The sequence below is a fragment of the Thunnus albacares genome, chromosome 14 (assembly GCF_914725855.1).
Source record: "Thunnus albacares chromosome 14, fThuAlb1.1, whole genome shotgun sequence".
NCBI classification, from domain to species: domain Eukaryota; kingdom Metazoa; phylum Chordata; class Actinopteri; order Scombriformes; family Scombridae; genus Thunnus; species Thunnus albacares.
Genome location: NC_058119.1, coordinates 18,932,505 through 18,951,878, shown reverse-complemented (window position 1 = coordinate 18,951,878; position 19,374 = coordinate 18,932,505). Strand labels below are relative to the sequence as shown.

The 19,374-nt window shown below is 39.5% G+C and overlaps 2 protein-coding genes across 3 annotated transcripts; one reads left to right on the top strand and one right to left on the bottom strand.

Annotated features, from left to right (window-relative positions):
- The first annotated feature begins 337 nt into the window (after positions 1-337).
- On the top strand, positions 338-11,862 carry cog2 (component of oligomeric golgi complex 2). Of its 2 annotated transcripts, XM_044373382.1 has the most exons (18): positions 338-491; positions 3,122-3,283; positions 3,920-3,985; positions 4,082-4,162; positions 4,402-4,505; positions 4,853-4,961; positions 5,324-5,503; positions 5,632-5,756; positions 6,171-6,297; positions 6,415-6,554; positions 7,529-7,590; positions 7,677-7,828; positions 7,974-8,159; positions 8,316-8,388; positions 8,742-8,884; positions 10,029-10,168; positions 10,510-10,693; positions 10,921-11,862. In XM_044373382.1, exons 1-18 carry the CDS (start codon positions 435-437, stop codon positions 11,017-11,019), a joined length of 2,190 nt encoding a protein of 729 aa, XP_044229317.1. In that variant the 5' UTR covers positions 338-434; the 3' UTR covers positions 11,020-11,862. The 2 variants fall into 2 exon arrangements, with proteins under 2 accessions (XP_044229317.1, XP_044229319.1); XM_044373384.1 differs by lacking the exons at positions 338-491; positions 3,122-3,283; positions 3,920-3,985; positions 4,082-4,162; positions 4,402-4,505 and adding an exon at positions 4,524-4,714.
- A 920-nt stretch (positions 11,863-12,782) lies between these two features.
- On the bottom strand, positions 12,783-18,398 carry agt (angiotensinogen). Its single transcript, XM_044373055.1, has 7 exons — positions 17,521-18,398; positions 15,687-16,141; positions 15,188-15,554; positions 14,688-14,812; positions 14,366-14,514; positions 13,590-13,746; positions 12,783-13,495 (listed from the first exon to the last, which is right to left on the bottom strand). Exons 2-7 carry the CDS (start codon positions 16,101-16,103, stop codon positions 13,319-13,321), a joined length of 1,392 nt encoding a protein of 463 aa, XP_044228990.1. The 5' UTR covers positions 16,104-16,141; positions 17,521-18,398; the 3' UTR covers positions 12,783-13,318.
- Positions 18,399-19,374: the final 976 nt, after the last annotated feature.

Sequence of the window (19,374 nt, the reverse complement as noted above, 5' to 3'; positions counted from 1 at the left end):
GCATCTTTATTAGCCAAGTATGTTTACACACACAAGGAATTTGACTCTGGTTTAGTGGCTCCCAGTATACTTAGTCTATACAGAATAACAACACAGCAATCTTCAGAAATATACACAAGGAATAAAACTGTAAATAGGATAAATGTAACAGGTAATATGACAGCAACATGTCATGTGGAATAACTCATAATGCATTTAAGTGCGGATAGTCTACTAAATGTGATAATTTAATATTTTAAAAGACCAAATCAATGCAAGAGGCTGTAAACATCACAGTGCAGTTACCTCTGGCGGCCTGCGGGGGGCGCTGTAGTATTATCCCTCGGTGGTGCGCTTGCCATGTTTGCGGAAGCTCGGTCACTACTACACAGCTAGCTGCTTGGAGGCTTGTCGCCCATCGCTGTGAATGTTGTAGCGACGTCTTATAATTCAACATGAATTTACCAAAGGGACCAGACTCTTTGTGCTTCGACAAAGATGTTTTTATGAAGGTGAGAATCCGTAAACGCTTCGTTTGTCGACGCCCTAACGAGAGTAATGCTGTTAAAGTAGCTAGCATTAGCTAGTTGACGTGTTGGTGTAGTTCATCCTGTTTCTTAAACATTTCTTCTTTGTCAGACAGTATGAATACTTAAACAATTTAGCATGCATTCAAGCTTTAATTGCAGTATGGATATGATTAGATTAATGAGTATCAAGTTGATTATTGTGTGCAGCTGTTATGATTATGATCCTGTATCCTTCTGCTTCGTCTCTCTGTCTCATCTTTCTGCCTGTTTCTCTCTGTCTGTCTTTCTGTCTGTCTGATTTTTCTGCCTGTTTCTCTCTCTCTCTCTCTCTCTCTCTCTCTCTCTCTCTCTCTCTCTCTTTGTGTGTGTGTGTGAGTCTCTCTGTCTCTCTCAAATTCAAATTCAAATAAGCTTTATTGGCATGACAGATCAGAAACCTGTGATGCCAAAGCAGTACAGAAAAATATGAATATTGACAGATGATTAGCAATTAATATACAATAATATGCAAATATCAACAATCATATCAAATACAATATAATAAAATACACTTTTTTTTACTGATGTAATCACTCAGAAACATTTACCACAGAGCTTGTTTCTCTTAGTGTATGACAGACAACATGTAACATATTTTGCAACTATGACTACACACTGACTTTTCTCCCCACATAGATAGAGCAGTTTCTGAGGATCGAGGAGATGGATGAACTTGGGATATATATTATTTATTTTTTCAAAGAAAACTCAAATCCTTATATTTCTCATGATATAGTAGGAGGTGAGATTCTGTCTCTGCCTCTTTTTCATGACAAAGTGAACACAGCCTGACCTCCCTGGGTGGCCTGTTCAGCCTGTGACGGCCTGTTTCTGCCTGTACATTGTCACCTTTTTCCTTAGTTTTCTATCAGTCACGATGGTCATGTACTCTGCCACCATGTACTCTCTGTTTAGGGTCAAATAGAATCCTAATTTACTTTGTGATTTCGTGGTTTTGTTCCAGTATTTGATACTATATTCTTTTTGTTTTGAGATGGTTTGGTTGGGCCAGATTGTTTGGTGTCTGTCCTGAAGCCATGGTGTGTGTGGGCAGAGCTTCAGGACCAGCTGGCAGAGGGGACTCTTACGTTTGTTCAACTCTTGGCACTGAAGGGCTTTGTACTGGTAGGAGTGGGGGTCGCTAGATTGGAGGTGTTTATAAAATTTGATGGCTCGCTTTTGAAGTTTTATTATTAAAGGGTATTGGCCAAGTTGTGCCCTGCACAATTCTGCATGCAGGGCTTCCAGAGGATGTTTTTCTCATTTTGGGAGGTTCTTGGCCGGTTAATGGACCCCACACTTCACTACCATATAACATTATTGGGTCTATTACTGAATTTACAGCTTTGAGCCAGGTCCTAATAGGAATGTCAATTGTAATTTGTCTTTTGATGGCATAAAAAGCCCTTCTTGCGTTTTCTTTCAGCTCGTTCACAGCCATGCCAAAATGTCGGTGTCAATATTTTGGTCTTTTTCATATTTACGCTTAGTGCCCATGTTTGACTGTACTTGTGGAGGATGTCCAGGCTCTGTAAGCCCTCTCTGGAGGGAGACAGGAGAATCAGGTCATCAGCAAACATCAGACATTTGACCTTCGACCTTTGACTGTGTCCTGCAGAGTCACACCAGAGGCTGTGGATTTTTGCAGTTGTTCTGCAAATGTATTTATATATATATATATATGTTGAAAAGGGTTGGGCTCAAACTGCAGCCCCATTTCACCCCATGGTTCTTTTGTTTCCAATTTTAATTGAACATTTGTTATTCAAATATATTAATTAAATTAAATTAAATCGTAGGTAGAACCCCGTGTGCCACTCTCTAATAATCAATAAATGATGACATATACAGTCAAAGGCCTTTTTGAAATCTACAAAACATGAGTAAATTTTATTTTTATTTTTGTGCACATGTGTGTTAATGAGAATGGTGAGGGTAAAGATATGGTCAGATGTGCGATGGTTAGGCATGAATCCAAGCTGACTTTTATCCGGTGCTCATTGAGGAATTCAACTACACAGGAGTTGATAATGTTGCAGAGCATCTCGCCCATGCAGCTGGTGACACATATCTCTCTGTAATTCTGAGGGTCTTTTAAATATAGGTGTAATACAACCATTATTCCAACTCTCAGGAAAATATCCCACACTCAGAATTAGATTGAATTTTTTTTTTCTGTGCTGTATTTCAACATTTCGTTTAATATTCCATCAGGACCATGTGCTTTTTTGCTTTTGAGGGTCTTCAATTCTGTTTTCAAATTGTTCATAGTAATGGGGAAATCTAGGGGGTTTTGTTGTCTTTGATTAACAGTTCCATATTTAGTAGTTTTTCAAGTATTTGTTTGGTCTCTAAGTCAGTTCTTGGCGGTGTTGGCCTGAATAAGGTCTGAAAATGTTCAGTCCATATATCACCATCCTCTGTCCAACCAGCTCCTCAGGCTCAGACTGACAGACAGAGCTCCACTTGTCCCAGAGGGAGTTATATTCTATACTCTCTTCAAGTAGGCATAATTGTTTCTGAGTATGGTTTATCTTTTTGGTTCTAATTTCTCTCTCTCTCTCTCTCTGCAGGATGACTTTGACGTTGACCAGTTTGTGGCGGAGTGTCGGAAGCAGGTCCAGCTGGAGGAGATGAGAGAGGACCTGGAGCTCTACTACAAGCTGCTGAAAACAGCCATGGTGGAGCTCATCAACAAGGACTATGCAGACTTTGTTAACCTCTCCACCAACCTGGTCAGTTGTTGTCATTGTTGCCCGTAGCAGCATGTAGTCCACAGGATACAGGGGAGGGCAGAAATATTGTCTCATAATGTCTAAAAGGAAAGCTTGACCTTTTTAATTAAGTGGCTTGATGAATCTCAAGCCCGTTTATAATAATGAAAACAATAATGAGAACATCACAGATATGTCTCTGTGTGTATGTTGGAAGAGAAAATGCAGCAATAAATGTTTTACTGGTAGTTTTTATTCATGTATATTTGCTTGAATTTTGTCTTAATTTAACTGAAACATAGTCTGTTTTTATTTATTCTTAATTCACGCGAGTTAAACATCTATGATGCATGTTGTTCAAAATGGACAGTAAGCTTATAATATCATCACAAAGACGTGTCTGTCCCAAAATATTTGTTTATATTATGTGTTTATGTCAGAAGAAGAGTATCGGTTGACTGTTAATGGATTTTTATTATTTTCAAGTATCAATATCAGCATCAGCCTCAAAAATCCAGTATCAGTAGCGCTCTTAACATGCTTTCATGTTTACCCTGGAAATAATAAAGGGAGCAAACAATACAGCAATAATGTTTAAAAGTACGTCAGATAGTGTGAGACTGTTTCTCATCTCACACCTCTTCTCTCTTGTCTCAGGTGGGGATGGACAAGGCCCTCAATCAGCTCTCTGTGCCCTTGGGACAGTTACGAGAGGAGGTTATGGTATGTTTTCTGATGAAGTGTACTGTTTTTTTTACTACTGTATTAATTCCTGCTACTGAGTGTTCATGCATATTGCTGGCTGTTATCTGTTTGCAGAGCCTGCGGTCCTGCGTCAGTGAGGTGATTCAGTCTATAGACAACCAGCTGTCCAAACAGGAAGATCTGCAGAAAAAAAAGGTTTGGCTCCTCGTCTAGCTGTCTGACTGAACTTAATGTTGTTTCAGCAAATTACATTTGGTTCCGTACAGAAGATAAACCTGTTTTTGAATGAAACACTGGTTTTCCAACTTTTAATGCGGAGGATAATATGCAACGATATTGTCGCAGTAGTAGATATAGATATGTAATTGTATTTTCCTGCTCTGTGGGATGATCTCAATAAATTATCATCATCCTTACATCATCCCATCTGTCAGGTATGTGTATTGAGGCTGATCCAAGTGGTGCGCTCAGTGGAGAAGATTGAGAAAATCCTCCACTCACAGAACTCCAAGGAATCCAGCTCTCTGGAAATCAGCAGGTGGGAAACAGGCCAATAAACCTGCTGGCATCATTTCGGTAGATAACAGTTGCAGTTGAATGTGGGCAGATGGACGAATTATGATATTTTACTCAACCAGCCATTACATGCACAGTGCCCGTCAACAGACTGCAGAAAATGAAAGTAGATGGAACATGTCTTAGATGTAACTTTGCATTTCTATTTTTTTCAAGCCGCAGTGTCCAAAGGTATATTTCTGTCTTGTCATCTTGTGCACTTCATACCATTTTCTGGCAAATGTCCACATTGTTGTTATGAAGAGCTATACAGGAATAAAAGTACTAGAGAACAGTTTGTTAGTCTAACTTCTGTCTGTCTGTGTTCAGCCCCTTGTTAGCAGGTCAGATCCTGGAGAGGATAGCTACAGAATTCAACCAGCTGCAGTTCCACGCTGTACAGAGTAAAGGCATGCCCCTACTGGACAAAGTCAGACCTGTAAGTATTATGGGTGAATCAGTCAGACAGCAGATAAATCAATAGCCTCTCATTTGGTCAATCAGTGTGTCTGCCTGCATTTCTTTCAATCCGTAAGTCCTGTAATTATTTGACAAAGATGATCAGCTTCTGTACAGTCCTTCCGGTAAGTGGTAAAGGCACTAAGTATGCAGGAAATATAGAAGCGTTTTCCTGTTTCCATGCAGCACCGCATCCTGCACAGTCAAATGATCTCTAAAGTAATTGATCCCAGCTTTCATTTTGATTCATGGTTCGCTCACTCTAGTTTCCTGGAATGTACTCTCAGTATATTTTCCATACTCGTTTAACTGCGTATGTGACGAGCTTTTGTACTCTGCCAGCGTATCGCAGGTATAACCTCCATGCTGCAGCAGTCTCTAGAGGGTCTGCTGATCGAGGGGCTGCAGACGTCCAACGTGGACATGGTACGTCACTGCCTGAGGACGTACGCCACCATTGACAAGACTCGAGACGCTGAGGCCCTGGTAGGACAGGTGCTGGTCAAACCATACATGGACCAGGTAAACATAAGGCTAACAACAAGAGAACTTACTGCCTGAATACGGAGCTTCCTCAACTAAATGTTGGAACGTTATATCTTGCTTTGATATGAATGCTGTATCATGAAAATCTCCTCTCCTCCTTTCAGGTGATAGTGGAGGAGGTGGTGAAGTCCAATCCAAATGGTCTCCAGTTGATGTATACTCGACTGTTGGAGTTTGTTCCTCATCACTGTAGACTCCTCAGAGAGGTGACTGGAGGAGCGATATCCAGGTATTAATATCATCCTGGAGGCAAATTGATTCAAAACACTCATAGATCAATTAGTTCTTTGTTGTGTATTGAAATCCTTTTGTCTCAACTAGAAAAGCAAATTGTCTGCTTTCATCTCTTGAGCTATTGAGTATTGACCGAGCTATGTGATCTGCTTTCACACACTTTGATATGTATTTATTTTGTTTTCTGAATATATATTAATATAATTATCATGCACCATTACAGACAGATTTGTACATTTTGCTCTCCTTTCATAAAGAGTGTCAACTTTTAGACAATTTCTGTCTACTGGCTCCTCAACTTCTCCTCTACAATCATGCACATAAGCTATACTGGCTTAAGTAGAACCAACAGTACAGTAGACAATGTTATAACATATTTAAAATGTGCTGCTGTTCCTTCTCTCCGCAGTGACAAAGCTGACATAGTGCCAGGCTATGATTTCCTGGTGAACTCTGTGTGGCCGGAGATGATCAAAGGAATAGAGGAGAGGTTGTCTTACCTCTTCAACCCCGGAAACCCCGACATGTTCTATGAGGTACATCCACAGTAACACAACGGGCGCTGATGCGTTCACTTTGGTTTTGCGTATCATATGCTGTCACATGATTCAATGTTAGATTTTGTAGTCTCACCCGGGCGCCTTCTTTTCCAGCGTTACAGCGTGAGTATGGAGTTTGTGCGGAGGTTCGAGCGCCAGTGCAGCTCGCAGGCCAGTGTAAAGAGGCTGAGAGTGCATCCTTCATACACCAGCTTCCACAACAAATGGAACCTGCCTGTCTACTTTCAACTACGGTACATATTTCCTCAATACAATCTACAAACTCTGTCTTACATCATGTACACACACACACCATCGCTTTCCATATATTGTAAACTGCAGGCATTACCAATGATCATGTTATATAGTCTTTGAAAAAGATGGATAATGTCTTTAATCCTGGAAAGCCAACATAGTGTTTAACAAATACAAAATACTAATTAAATACTAAATAACTAATAATAAAATACTAACTAATACTTTTCTCTAAGGTCTTATTTTAATCATCATCTTTGCATCCATTCAGTCAATACATGTTTTTCTCTTTTGAATTTGGATCCCTCAGCTTAAATTGATATGTTCAGACAGTGATGAAGGTGGGATTTCTGCACAGCATGTATTTTGAAGAACTGCTTGATCTGACTTTAAGGGCTCAAGAGACAAGTTTTAATTAAAAATGCGTCCAGCCTGTCAGCATTTTTTAGGAGAAAAAAGACAAGTTGGCAGACGTTCAAAAGTTGAACAAAGCCCATTCTTATATGAATCTTGAAAACTGCTTATTGGTGTGAGCGTAATGCTGAACAATGAAAAGAAGCAAAATGTAAATTGAGAATATGTGTCAGCGTATTACTAAACATAGCCCATAAACATGACACTGGACCTTGACAGAATAGCCATTGATCTGTGTGAAACCATGGAGAAGTTGGACACTGTGTCGTCTACTGTTTGTCAACCTGCTGCCCCCACGAACGCACGCACGCACGCACACTGTAAAGTACACAGTGGACAGATTCACCATTGCACGTCAAGACAAAGATTAGAGCCCGTGTCCTCATTTCACAATACAAACCTGCACAGTTCAGCCTTTCTGGAAAGTCCATAATTTCCAGTACACAGTGTTGTTTCATGTCATGAGCATGTGTATATCAGAGCTGAAGCAAGAAATAAGCTGATAACACATTGATTGTTTTGTCTTTCCCTCCTCTGAATGTCTCTCTTTGTTTTTCAGGTACAAGGAAGTAGCCGGAAGTCTGGAGAACGCCATAAGTGATGGATTAGAGGCAGCACCAGGTACTCATTTATTCTCTCTGATGAACACCAGTGTGCACCTATACTTCTCCCACAGTAACACTTTGTCTGTGTGTGTTTATGACCAGCTGGCAGTGCGTATCACCTGCAGGTGTCTGTGGTATTATGGTCCTGCCTAGTTAAGTGTTGGTCAGACAAAGTCTACCTTTCACCTCTGGCTCATCGCTTCTGGAAGCTCACGCTGCAGCTCTACTCACGATACGCCAAGTTTCTTGACGAGGTAAACGTCAATAAAACAGATAGAGGATTGTAATGATTTAAAAATCATTATTAAGAAAAAGAAGTCCAAACAAGCAGCATCAAATTTAATAGACATGTTGCTGCTACTTGATGTTGTTCCTCATGTTGATCGGTATCATGCACAGGTGTTAACTAAAACTCCAGCCCCTGAGGTGACTAAAGAGCCCACCAGGCCTCTACCGAGCTCAGCCTCGTCCACCTCCAGTCGAACTTCAATGGACGAGGCCGGCAGCGAGAGCGGGAGTCCCACCTCTCTGTCCACCAAACAGCTGGTCTACATCGCAGCGGACATCCAAAAACTACAGGAGCAGGTTCAGCCACAGAACGTTTAAATTAACAGATCAGAGCACAGCTGTTTCACAAGTTTAGACAAGTTGATATTGACCTTAAATATTACATAGATGACAAATTGTCACTTTTTGAGTATTTTGCAGTGATTGCGTGATGTTTTCTTGTCTATCTATTAGATACCAGAGTTGTCAGAGATGGTCAGACAGCAGTTAGAAGCCATTGGATTCAAGAACTTTGCTGTTGTGGAAGGTAAACGAACCATACAGTGCATGTGGAAATCATTTTAGCTTTTCACTTCACGTGCAGTGTTTGCTTGATCTCACTCTGCACTGTTTGGTCATAAACTGTGGAAGAAACGTGCAGAAAGACTAGAATGATGACGCAATCATAAATGCCAGTGTTCACTGACTTTTAAAAAAATGTCAACATTCAAAAACTCCAGCAGGCTAACATGACATCTTTGTCAACAAAATCATGGTCAGAAAATGACGCCATTCCTTCCTCTTTGTGTGTCACTCTCCATCCCTGTCTGTAACACAGTGATAAATCAGACTGTGTGTGTATGATACTTGTGCATTTACTATTGTTCTCTTCTATGTCAGGTGCTCTGGCGGACTCCAAGGCTTGCCTCTCAAGTAGCATTCCCACTCTCAACAGTAGGATGACCCAGCATCTGACTGAACGCTGCTGTCGCTTCCTGAAGAGTGCCTCTGAGGTTCCACGACTCTACCGCAGGACGAATAAGGTCAGTGAAGCTGCAACGTGCACACATACATGTTTCTCCTATATTACATCAAATAACATTTCTTGAAGCAAACATTGGCAGCACATGACGCTTGTCTGCTTTTGACAAAACCTTGAGGGTTGATTCACTTGGAACTGTGTTGTCACATCTATTTTTTTATTAGACATGCTATAATTAAAAGTCAGAATTTTAGCTTTGAAATGCATTGACCGGTCATATTTTAATGAAACTTGGCGAGATGAACCAATAATAATAAAGTACTCCACTGGCATTCGAACAAATGCCAGTGGAGTACTTTATTATTATTGGCTCTAACATTGAGCCTATTAATAAACTAAGTGATGTTTCAGGGTGACGATGGACATACTATTAAGATATTGATATATGAAGCACATCAGTTCCAAGAAAATTTTAAGTGAACTTGAAGGTTCATTATTGACCTTGGAAATGGCAGTTTGACAAAAAAATTCAAGGTCCATTTACTGGACTCAAGTTGAACTCGTGCCAACGACTTTTTGTCAAATGTATTCATAAATCTTTCTTTCTCTTTCTTTCATTCATTCATCCACTCACGGTTAGCCTGTCTGCCCCCTAATGTCCAGCATCACTGCTTTGCAGCTGAACTGTGTATAGCTGCATCTATGATATTGTGTTTTCTTATTAATCAACATGTTCTGTAGCATTGTTAGCAAAGTCCTTGCTATTGGGAGTCACTATTGCAGAGTGAATATAAAGGAAAAACTGATCCTGATAAAGTTTTATTGCCCCTGAATGTGATTCTGAGTATCTGCTGATATATGAGACTGATTCTGTATTCATATATATATATATTCCTACACAGTTGAGCTGTACAATGCACATTATATCTGGTAAAGCAATTTCATTATGACTTTTCATTGTGACTTATCACAACAACAACATAGCTCTACACTGAGAAAATGAAGCCTACAACATGCTCTTTCTTTTTAATAGTTAAATAGAAAGGGTAGTAAGGCTGGAGCTGTTGTGACATGAAGGTTCGGATGATTTCAGCCTCTCCTCATCTCCAACATGAACAAAATCACATATCAAGTGTATATCTTCGCCACTGATCAGTAGCATATAGATTGTTCTGAATACAACAGTCTACTTCCTTCCTGGACAGGATCTGCCGGTGCGCGCATCAGCGTACATGGACAACGCCTTACGTCCGTTACATCAGGTGTTGACTGACTCAACGGGGCTGGTCACGCCTGCTACAGCACAAGAGTGGCTGCGAGTTGCACTTTCTGACTGCACACAGAGGTGAGCTCACACACACAAATACACCCAAATATAGTACTAGTGTGAGAAGAATTAAAGAAGTATTGACCAAGGCCTGCGGTGTGACGTTCATCCATTAAATGTAAATGAAAGAACGTCAGCTTCATTTTAAAATGTCCTTTCATATTAACCAAAAGAAACTGAAGGAATTGTAGTAGATGTACCCAGGTGAAATTACAATACAATATTTTTTGTTCTCATTCCAGTCAGTATAGTGGTAGTAATTTTTTTTTTTATTTGATCAAGATTTATTTCCAACCGCACCCGATTTTGAATCACTGCCATTTTCCATCTTTCTTAATGTGTTCGTGCTTTGTGTTCAGGTACTATGAGACCATCTCTGAGGTGCTGAGCTCAGTGAGGAAAATGGAGGAGAGTCTGAAGCGTCTGAAGCAAGCCAGGAAGGGCACGACCACGACTACCACAGCAGGAGCAAACGGCGGACCCACAGACGACAGCAAGATCCGCCTTCAGCTGGCGCTTGATGTGGAATACCTCGGGGAACAGGTGGGTGGTGCTTGACAGGTCCACAAACACATGCAGACATGTGCGGTGACAGATATGCACATGTAACAATCATATGAAGATTTCTCTGGTAAAAACATATATATATATATATATATATATAGACAAATTATCGGAATACACAAACCTACAAAATTGCGTTACGCACACAGTGTCACCTGAGATACCTTTAATTCTCTTAACCTGCTCTGTACTGTTGTGTGTCTCAGATCCAGAAGATGGGTCTTCAGCCAACTGACATCTCTATGTTCTCCACTCTGATGGACTTGGTGAAAGAGGCCAGAGAGCTTGCTGATCAGAACCAGTAGACTCTGGCTGACTCCATAGTAACTGAAACCAATTAATATGCTGCGCTCATCCTTGCATTTCCACAAGATGTGTGAAGGAGAAAAAATGGTCCCGGTCCAGGCGAGGGCTGTGCGATATGACCAAAATCTCATATCCATAAGTCATTTTTTATCCCGATAGCGATACATATCCCGATATAGCACATTTTCTGTAAATTCAATGAATAAATAGTTTCTGATGTGCAATGCATTGGTCTGGTTGTGACACAACGGAATAAACGATAGAGCATAATATGCAATGATAGACGTTTTTTCTATCATCACACGATATATATATCGTCATATTGCACAGTCCTAGTCCAGGCTGAAGTCATTGCTTGGGTTACAATGATCTTACCACAACGAAAGTAGGATAAGTACTACTGGACACTACTGAAATCTGTCTGATCAAGTGTTAAAGTGTTGTTGGAAACACAGCAGAGACAGTACTGTCTGTCTGCGAGACTGAATTATCATTGGATCTACTGTAGGAAATGTGACTAAAAAGGATTGTTGCGTGGTATCATGTTCATGAAATGTTTTCCACATAATAATCAATGCTGAATGCTGGTGATATGCACTGCTCTATGCAAACTAATATACTGATCTTATGTTGGGCCAGAATGCTGCATAACAATAGTTTCTAAGTTGTAAAGTCAGTCAGACAACATTTGTTTGTTTTCTGCTACCTGGTGAAGGATAAAGCAAAGATAAGGAAGTCTGTTTGTGGGTCTCATGTACATTTTTGTTAAAATCAGATTTATATAATATAATATGTTTGACATAATTACCTTGGGATTAAAATAAAGAACTTTGGATACCATATTTGATTTGTGTGTTGTAAAGCAAAGGTCATTAGTTAGCTACAAGCAGCAGTACTTTAGACACATCTGTTTGCACCGCATACATCTTTTCCCCTGAAGACCACCACCATGAAAGCTAAAGGACTCAAACTTAGCTATAAATTGATAAGCATAAAACAAGTAGAAGTCAATGCCAAATGTTGCTTTCAGATTTAGCCTGGGTTGTTTCTGTCATACTGATACCTTTTTATATTGATTCATGCATTGTTTATGTTATATTTTCAAATATATTAAAACAGGAGAAGAGGTAAAAAAAAAATCTTAAAACCACAGTATTAAAAATATGCAGTAACACCTCAGCTAATGACAACTTAGGGTTGCTGGTTGTCATAATAACACACCTGTTACAACTGTTGTGGCTTGTGAGTTTTTCTGGTGCTCAGCAGTAAGAAGAGACACAATGTCAAAAAGAAAATGTACGGAGGGGGGCTGAGGTCTAAAACACGTTTGGGAACCAATGATCTACAGCAGTGATCAAATTTTCACACACAAGCATCATAAAACTCCCCCCGAAAAAATGATGGAGAAAGAAGAGCAGCCATTCTCCAGGATTCTCAAGTATTTAATGCTCTCTTCTTTCTTTTAATGCTCAAAATATATTGGACAAAGCATGAGAAATTGAAATATGATGTTTACCAAAATGAATAATTGTCAGAAGGATAATTTTAGAGTTATTTCTTCATATATTCTCAGTTTTAATACCATCAGCTACAAATGTAATCAGAAAGTTAAATGACTTCTAGTGCAGCATTTTCCTGCAGTCCAGTTTTGTAGGCTGCTCACGTCTGAACTGTTTAGGTGGTGATGAATCTTAATACAAGACTCATTAGAGGCTTTGAAATGGTTCCCAAACAATGAAATAAACACATTTGACATTTCAACCATATTGAGAATTTTTTTTTTTTTATTTCAGCAGTCACAAATCGTAACAAAACAAAAATAAACTCTTAGTTACAATATACAACGTATTAGTCTTCATCGTAGAGAATCATGGTTACTGTACCTACTCTACTGAAAAATACTGTACAGAACTCTGCTATAATAAATTTTACAGAAAAAAATTAGGATTTCAACCAGCTGCTTGAAAACAACTCAGCTTAAAGTAACAAGTTTTCATAAATACTGAGAAAGGATTCCCCAGTGACTCCCAACAGTTTTTGAGTTTGTGGAGAGATCAGTGGTGAAAGACAATAATACTGTAGAATATCCTTCTTGAACGAGGCTGTGCTTCATTCCTCATATACTGTATGTGGCCTTTAATTCAGTTAAACAACAAGGTTAGGATCAAAACAAATGATTGATATCAGCCACTAAAGGAACGCAAGCTGCAGGGGATAAAGTACTTAGTAAAGAAATAGGTCTAGTAGGTCAGATTTTTCATGTCAGAGGTTTTTGTTGGTTTTAAGTACGATATAACTTTAGAGTGTCGGATTGGTGATTTTTCCCAGCATGAGGATGGCATTAGAATCTCCTTCTATGACAGTGAAGAGGAATGGCCGGTTGATGGACAGCTTCAGAGGGACGCCTTCTTCCTGGATCTTGTCCTGAAGCTCCGCACCTTCCTCTGACATCTCAAACGACACCTTGTTGATTGCCTGAGAGGAGACAGAGACGGCAGGTTAACTTCATGATGCACACAGTGAATGATTCTTACTATGATTTGACAACTTGACAACGCGGCCTGCTCACCTTATCTATAGTGACAGGTTTAGTGTTGCTGAGTTGACTGAACTCAGCCTGGGAGCCCAACAGTTTGGCCTCTATTTCTGGATCCATGTTGGTCAACAGGTCACGCAGATCAGTCACAGAGGACATGGAGAACTTCGGCAGCGACAGCTCCAACAGACTGGAGGGATGAGAAGGAAACTGCTTTTAAAATTTAAGATGAAAAGTATTTGAACTGAAATGGGATTGTACCTGATTCTTCAATATCCCTAGCCTCATTTGCTCTACTTTGATATGATGACACATCATTGATTGACTAACCTATAAAATGGCAAATATTGTATATCCTGGATCTGTTTCTACAGTCAAAAACCAAAAGTGATAAAAGTTTTGTTTTGGAGAAATTATGAAAAATAATAAACGCCAAAAAGATCTTAGAAACATAGACATTTGTAATTAATATTGCTAATATCTTCTAAATTAGATGTATGTAGGTTTGATCAGTTATCACAAATAATCAAAAATGAAATTGTAATAATTAGAGAAGTCCCATGCAATAAGTTGTAATACGTTCAGTATTTAAAAGTGAGCTATTCACCAAGAAGAAGTGACATTTGTACAGAAATTACACAATTACTGTCCATTGAAATGTTGCAATGTTGCAAGTCACATTAAGTTGATAAATTTTTAAAAAATGGTTACAAGACAAGATGTGATTCTGATTTACAATTTGTCAGATGATTTATAGGTGATACTTGATTTGAATTTAGTGATAAAGTTGGGAAAAGCACAATTCTTACCCTTCCTGGAGGCTCCGGTGCCAGTCAGACATGACTTCAGTGCGCAGCTTAGACTCTATATCGTGGAGGTTGGCCCCTTCGTGAGGCAGGACCAGCAACATGTAGGACCGTTTGCTCAGAGACAGCTTCACAACTGTGCACCGCCGCACCTTCATGGTAACCAAACAAAAATATTTATTACAGATGCGTGCGGTCATTAAGATAAGAGCAAACTCTGCCAATATTTCACTTTTTTTATAGGTGGAAATATGTGTAAAGTAGAAATACACAAAATAGCTCCAACAAATCAGCATTAAGACAGATCTCCTGAACTAAGATTTACCTTATCATTCAGGTAGTGGTACTGACCCGTGTGGGTCATCAGTGGAGTCATTACTGTGGTTGTTTCATCCACATGAAACTCCTGCAAGGAGGTTTTCTCTGGCTGGAAGGCTGTCCTCCAGTTGCCTGAACACACACAACCAGACCATCAAGTAAGGTGGTGACATTTTTGTAGGATTTCAATTTGTTGTTTGAACAGATCAAGGCAAACTGCACAAAGTCAAATCCCTGTATGTTTGTCAGTACTTTTATACTGTATAGTAAAAGTAATCAAATCTGATTGTGATGATAATAAGTGGTCAGATTTTTTGGTGCCACACATACTGTACTTTTCAGCTGTATTTAAAGTAAGAGTGAGTAGTCGATTCAGTATTATCATCCTGGCAGTGTGGTTAAGATTGAAGCAAGTCTTATGATGCAAGTCTTTATAAATGTATGTGCTATAAAAAAATCAACTTTACAGAGGTCTAGAGAAAAGACGGAGAGACGGAAGAGACAGACCTTGGAAGTTGAAGAAAGTAAGGAACACAACGTTGGAGCTGGAGTTCAGATCTTTGAAGATGCTCTTCACTTTCCCATCTGATGTCTTGTCCACAAAGCTGTTCATCAGCTGCTCAGCTTCCTGTGGTTTAGAGAAGTCCACGCCGCGGATGAACGATGCGTCTGAGAAGTCTTGTGTGCCTTGAATAAAGTCCTTGGATAGTTGAGCGTCCTGGCGAGTGAAGGCCCACACCTGGGTAGTGATTTCATCTTTGGGTCCATCGTCCACTAGAGAGTTAATGCTCTGCAGGGTCTTCAGAACCTTGTGTCCGTCCACTAAGGACACACAGTCCTCTCGGTCGGTGCCACTGCTCAGGCCAAGAAGAAGCTGGAAAAATAGAAGTGGGTTAGGAAAAGCTTGTGTCTTTGAATTAAAGTACGAGACCTGATAATCTGATAAATGGGTTAGGACTGAATTAATCATCTCTTCATTCAACAAGAACAAATCAAAAGTAAAGACCTGGAATGAGCTTGCCGTCTTCTTGGAGGCCCCCAAGTAGAAGGTGACGAGGGATCCAAAGGTGTTGACTGGAGAGAGGAGGGTGTTGGTGCTTTGCTGTTTGCTGCTGAGATCCTGGTACATCCTCAGGCCCAGAGAGTTCAGCAGCTCTGCCAGAACCGCTGTTCTCTGCGTGATATTCTGCCTCTGGCCATCCTGGTTTGATGGATCCCTGCTGTCCGGTGTCAGGACTTCAATGTCAAGGGGTGCCACAGGAAGTGTCTGCAGAGGTTTGGCAGTCTGGGTCTGCAGGGTCTCACAGCTGACGTTTTCGCCGGCAAAGAGATAGAAGGGGTGAACGTAGACGCGGTTGGCTTGACTTCCTGATAGGTAGCAGCAAAGTAGGAGGACTAGAATAGGCGACCGCAGGCTCTGCATTTTACCTTTTGTTGGTAGTCACCTTAAAATGATTCCTTCTGTGGGGGAAGACAGATATTTCTAGTTTAAGATGTATAACCTCTTGAGCCTTCGTGAGCATGAGAGCACTTAGTATCGGGGAGTCTGTGAATGCTACATCACTATTAGTGTGGCTTTCGTTAGGAATCTGGCTGGATCTGGTTTTCTGTCCCTGACAGGATTGGCTGGCAGGAACACTGAACATAGAGCAGCATGTCAGTGATTGATTGATTGCTCTTTGTGTTTCCTTTCTCCTGCTGGTCAGTGAATGAGAGCAGGCATTACCCTCTACGGCAGAGGTCGCATAGATAATGAAGAGCATCTACGCACATCTGTGTGTGTTTGTATGTGTTCCCTCACTAACATAAGACGAATGTCTCATTTGGATATTGTTGATTGTTTATTTGGATCCTCAGATTGGGGACTCAATCTGGGCATGCTCAGACAGTAAACAAACAAATTTACACGCTGAACGTATCACAGTGCAGACTGTGACTGGAAAATATGATACTTATTTTGCCACTTTTGGCCAATGTCAAAATAAATACATATGTAGAATGAATAAATGTAAGTATCAAATCATAAATTGTACATACAAATTGTATGAAATGAAATTAAAATGAAAATAAATAATTTGCTTGACTATTGACAAGTTCATAGTTTTGTCACAGGAGCTCCTGACAAATGCAGAGTAAACACTCATTAAAATACTGTAGTTTTCCTTCTAAGTTGAACTGACAACTTTCTCACCCTTTTGAATAATTTTGGATGCATTAACTTGAAGGAAGATAATTTGGGTTGAGTGCTCTTATGTAAAAATGGGACTTTATCCTTTGAGTTGAACGTGCAGAAATGTGGACTGGTGGACTCTTGGAGGAGATGAGCAAACACTAGATTTTCCTCTGTTTGGACATGCACCCAGGACATGGCCTTGGTCCCTGATCAATGAAACCTGTACACTCCAATGCTCAGATACACAAGCAAGTGGGTTACTTATGTACCCAATGACAAGATGACAGAGGTCAGAAAACATGTCTGGTTGATGATCACAGATGTTTTCTATCAAGCTCCAGAGTTTAGACTAAATTTTTCATATGATCTGATTCATAATAAACTTCTCTTCAAGTAGTAACTTCACAGAAATAAGTTGCACTATTTATCATTATGAAGTAGCGAACCCTTAAATTAAACTAAAAAGTTTCAGCTTATCTGGGAAAAGGCTGAAAAGACACACTTTGCTGCACAACAGTTTTAGACATTTAGAATATTTTATGGTAATGAAGAATATAATGAATCAGTCTTATCAATTATAGGACTCTAAACACATTTTTTCCTTTATCCCTGACAAGTTAGTACTGCACAATCAAAAGGCAATTACTGAGATAAGGTTTGCTCTTACCGTGTGTGTCTGCTGCTGCTGCTGAGTGAGGTCCCGACTCCTCTGCTCCCTTACTTTAATCCCCGGCAGCCAGCCGCAGTGCTCCCATTCTGGTTACTGATTAACCAAAACAGCATTGACTCAGGGGCTCTGCTGCCATGACTCACAGTCCGCTTTGTACTGACGATCTACTGCTATAGATAAATAGGTCTGACAGAGAGAAGAGAGAGACCACCCAATGTCCCTCTACATGTTGACTTTAGGAGGATGATGCAAGCACATCCTGGAGGGGGTGAAAGGAGAGCTCAACTTCAACAAAGGAGGAGTGGGAAGCATTGGGAGAGCCTGGCTTGTTTGTGTTTGCTGTCTTTTGAGAGTGATTCACTGAAATGTCACAATATTGTGGAGATGTTTCTTTGTGTTGGGGGAATAGTGCTTTTGATAAATTACGCATGTTCTTTGTAATTTTGCACAAACAAAGGAGTCAAACGCGTATCAAGTAAACAAGTCTCAAACCTGCAGCAAACCTGAATTAATTACATTCTTATGAGATGGAAGGCAAAAAGTCACATCAAGTCATTTTTTATTTGTATAGCCTAATATCATTAATCACAAAACTGCCTCAGGTTGACGTTGTGTTGCTGTACAATCTGTACAGCAATACAACGTCCTCTATCCTCAGACCCTCGATTCAAATAAGGAAAAACTCCCTAAAAACAAAACTGCAGGAGTTAAAATGAATTAAGAACTTAGTAAATAATATGATTTACATTTATTTTTCTGCTAATATTGCTCTTATGTTACTAAGTTAAGTTATCCTGCCTTCATCTCTATTAACTTTCCTTGTGTTTCACTTTCTGACAGTTCCAGCCAAATGTTTGGACATACTTTCACGTTCACTTGAATGATAAAATGTGTCCAAACTTTTTACTGGTATTGTATTTCATGTGGATATTATTTTATTTTATTGTACTTATAACATTATCCATTCCATGTCATTTTTACTGTTTACTATAATTTTACATCATTAAACCATTTTGCTGACCTGCATTTTTATTTTGATGAGCCCCTTCTAAATCAAGAAGTAATGAAATGTCAAATAAATGCAAATGTATGTTTGGGAAAAAAAACAATGTCTCTTATATCCTCCCTTTATCTTTCTCTCATGTCACGATCAAACTGAAACTCTTCCAAAGATGGATTTGGAAATCCAACGTGTCGTGGGAAAAGAGCAAACAGCTTTCAAATGTTCTTTATAGGCGGGTAAACATGTGTACTATGCCACGCAGTTCACACTTGCTATTAAAAAGGGACATCCGTGAATGTAACAGGGAAAATCCTTCACACGCACCTGATTAAACAAGGCAAGGTAGACGAGATTTTCTGATCAGAAAGAGAAACAGTGTATTGTGTCGATTGTTTTATGGCCCTGATTTGTAAAAAAAGTAATCTAACTATTAACAATGTAACACTAATAAAACAATATTCATTCATCTTTTCTGGTCTCTCATCAACTTATTGTACTTAAGATGTATTATAATAATGTGTGTTTGGAGTGTTTCAAACACTTTTATGTATATGGTGTGTTTATATATACACCATATTTCATATACTTATTTAAATATTTTATACTTTTACTGACAAAGACTGAAAATGTAGAAGCTTCGTAAAAGTAGAATTTATGGCAGAGCTGTTGTATTGGATTGCATTAGATGGCACAGGTGTTCCTAATAAAGTGCTTGGTGAGTTTATATGCCAATATAGCCTACTGTATATACATATTTAAAAATATTGATTTTCAGTAAACACTACTGACTTAAAATATCAAGACTAAAAGTCTACAGCCATGCTAGTGGCTCTTAGAGGCTTATGAAG

What these genes read in the sequence shown, in the direction of transcription:
- cog2 (XM_044373382.1), top strand. Translation starts at nt 435, where the DNA reads ATGAATTTACCAAAGGGACCAGACTCTTTGTGCTTCGACAAAGATGTT. An exon ending in AGTTACGAGAGGAGGTTATG is followed by an intron (nt 3,986 to 4,081) that starts GTATGTTTTCTG and finishes ATCTGTTTGCAG; the next exon opens with AGCCTGCGGTCCTGCGTCAG. An exon ending in TACTGGACAAAGTCAGACCT is followed by an intron (nt 4,962 to 5,323) that starts GTAAGTATTATG and finishes GTACTCTGCCAG; the next exon opens with CGTATCGCAGGTATAACCTC.
- agt (XM_044373055.1), bottom strand. Translation starts at nt 16,103, where the DNA reads ATGCAGAGCCTGCGGTCGCCTATTCTAGTCCTCCTACTTTGCTGCTAC. An exon ending in AGACGGCAAGCTCATTCCAG is followed by an intron (nt 15,555 to 15,686) that starts GTCTTTACTTTT and finishes CTATTTTTCCAG; the next exon opens with CTTCTTCTTGGCCTGAGCAG. An exon ending in CACCGGAGCCTCCAGGAAGG is followed by an intron (nt 13,747 to 14,365) that starts GTAAGAATTGTG and finishes TCATCCCTCCAG; the next exon opens with TCTGTTGGAGCTGTCGCTGC.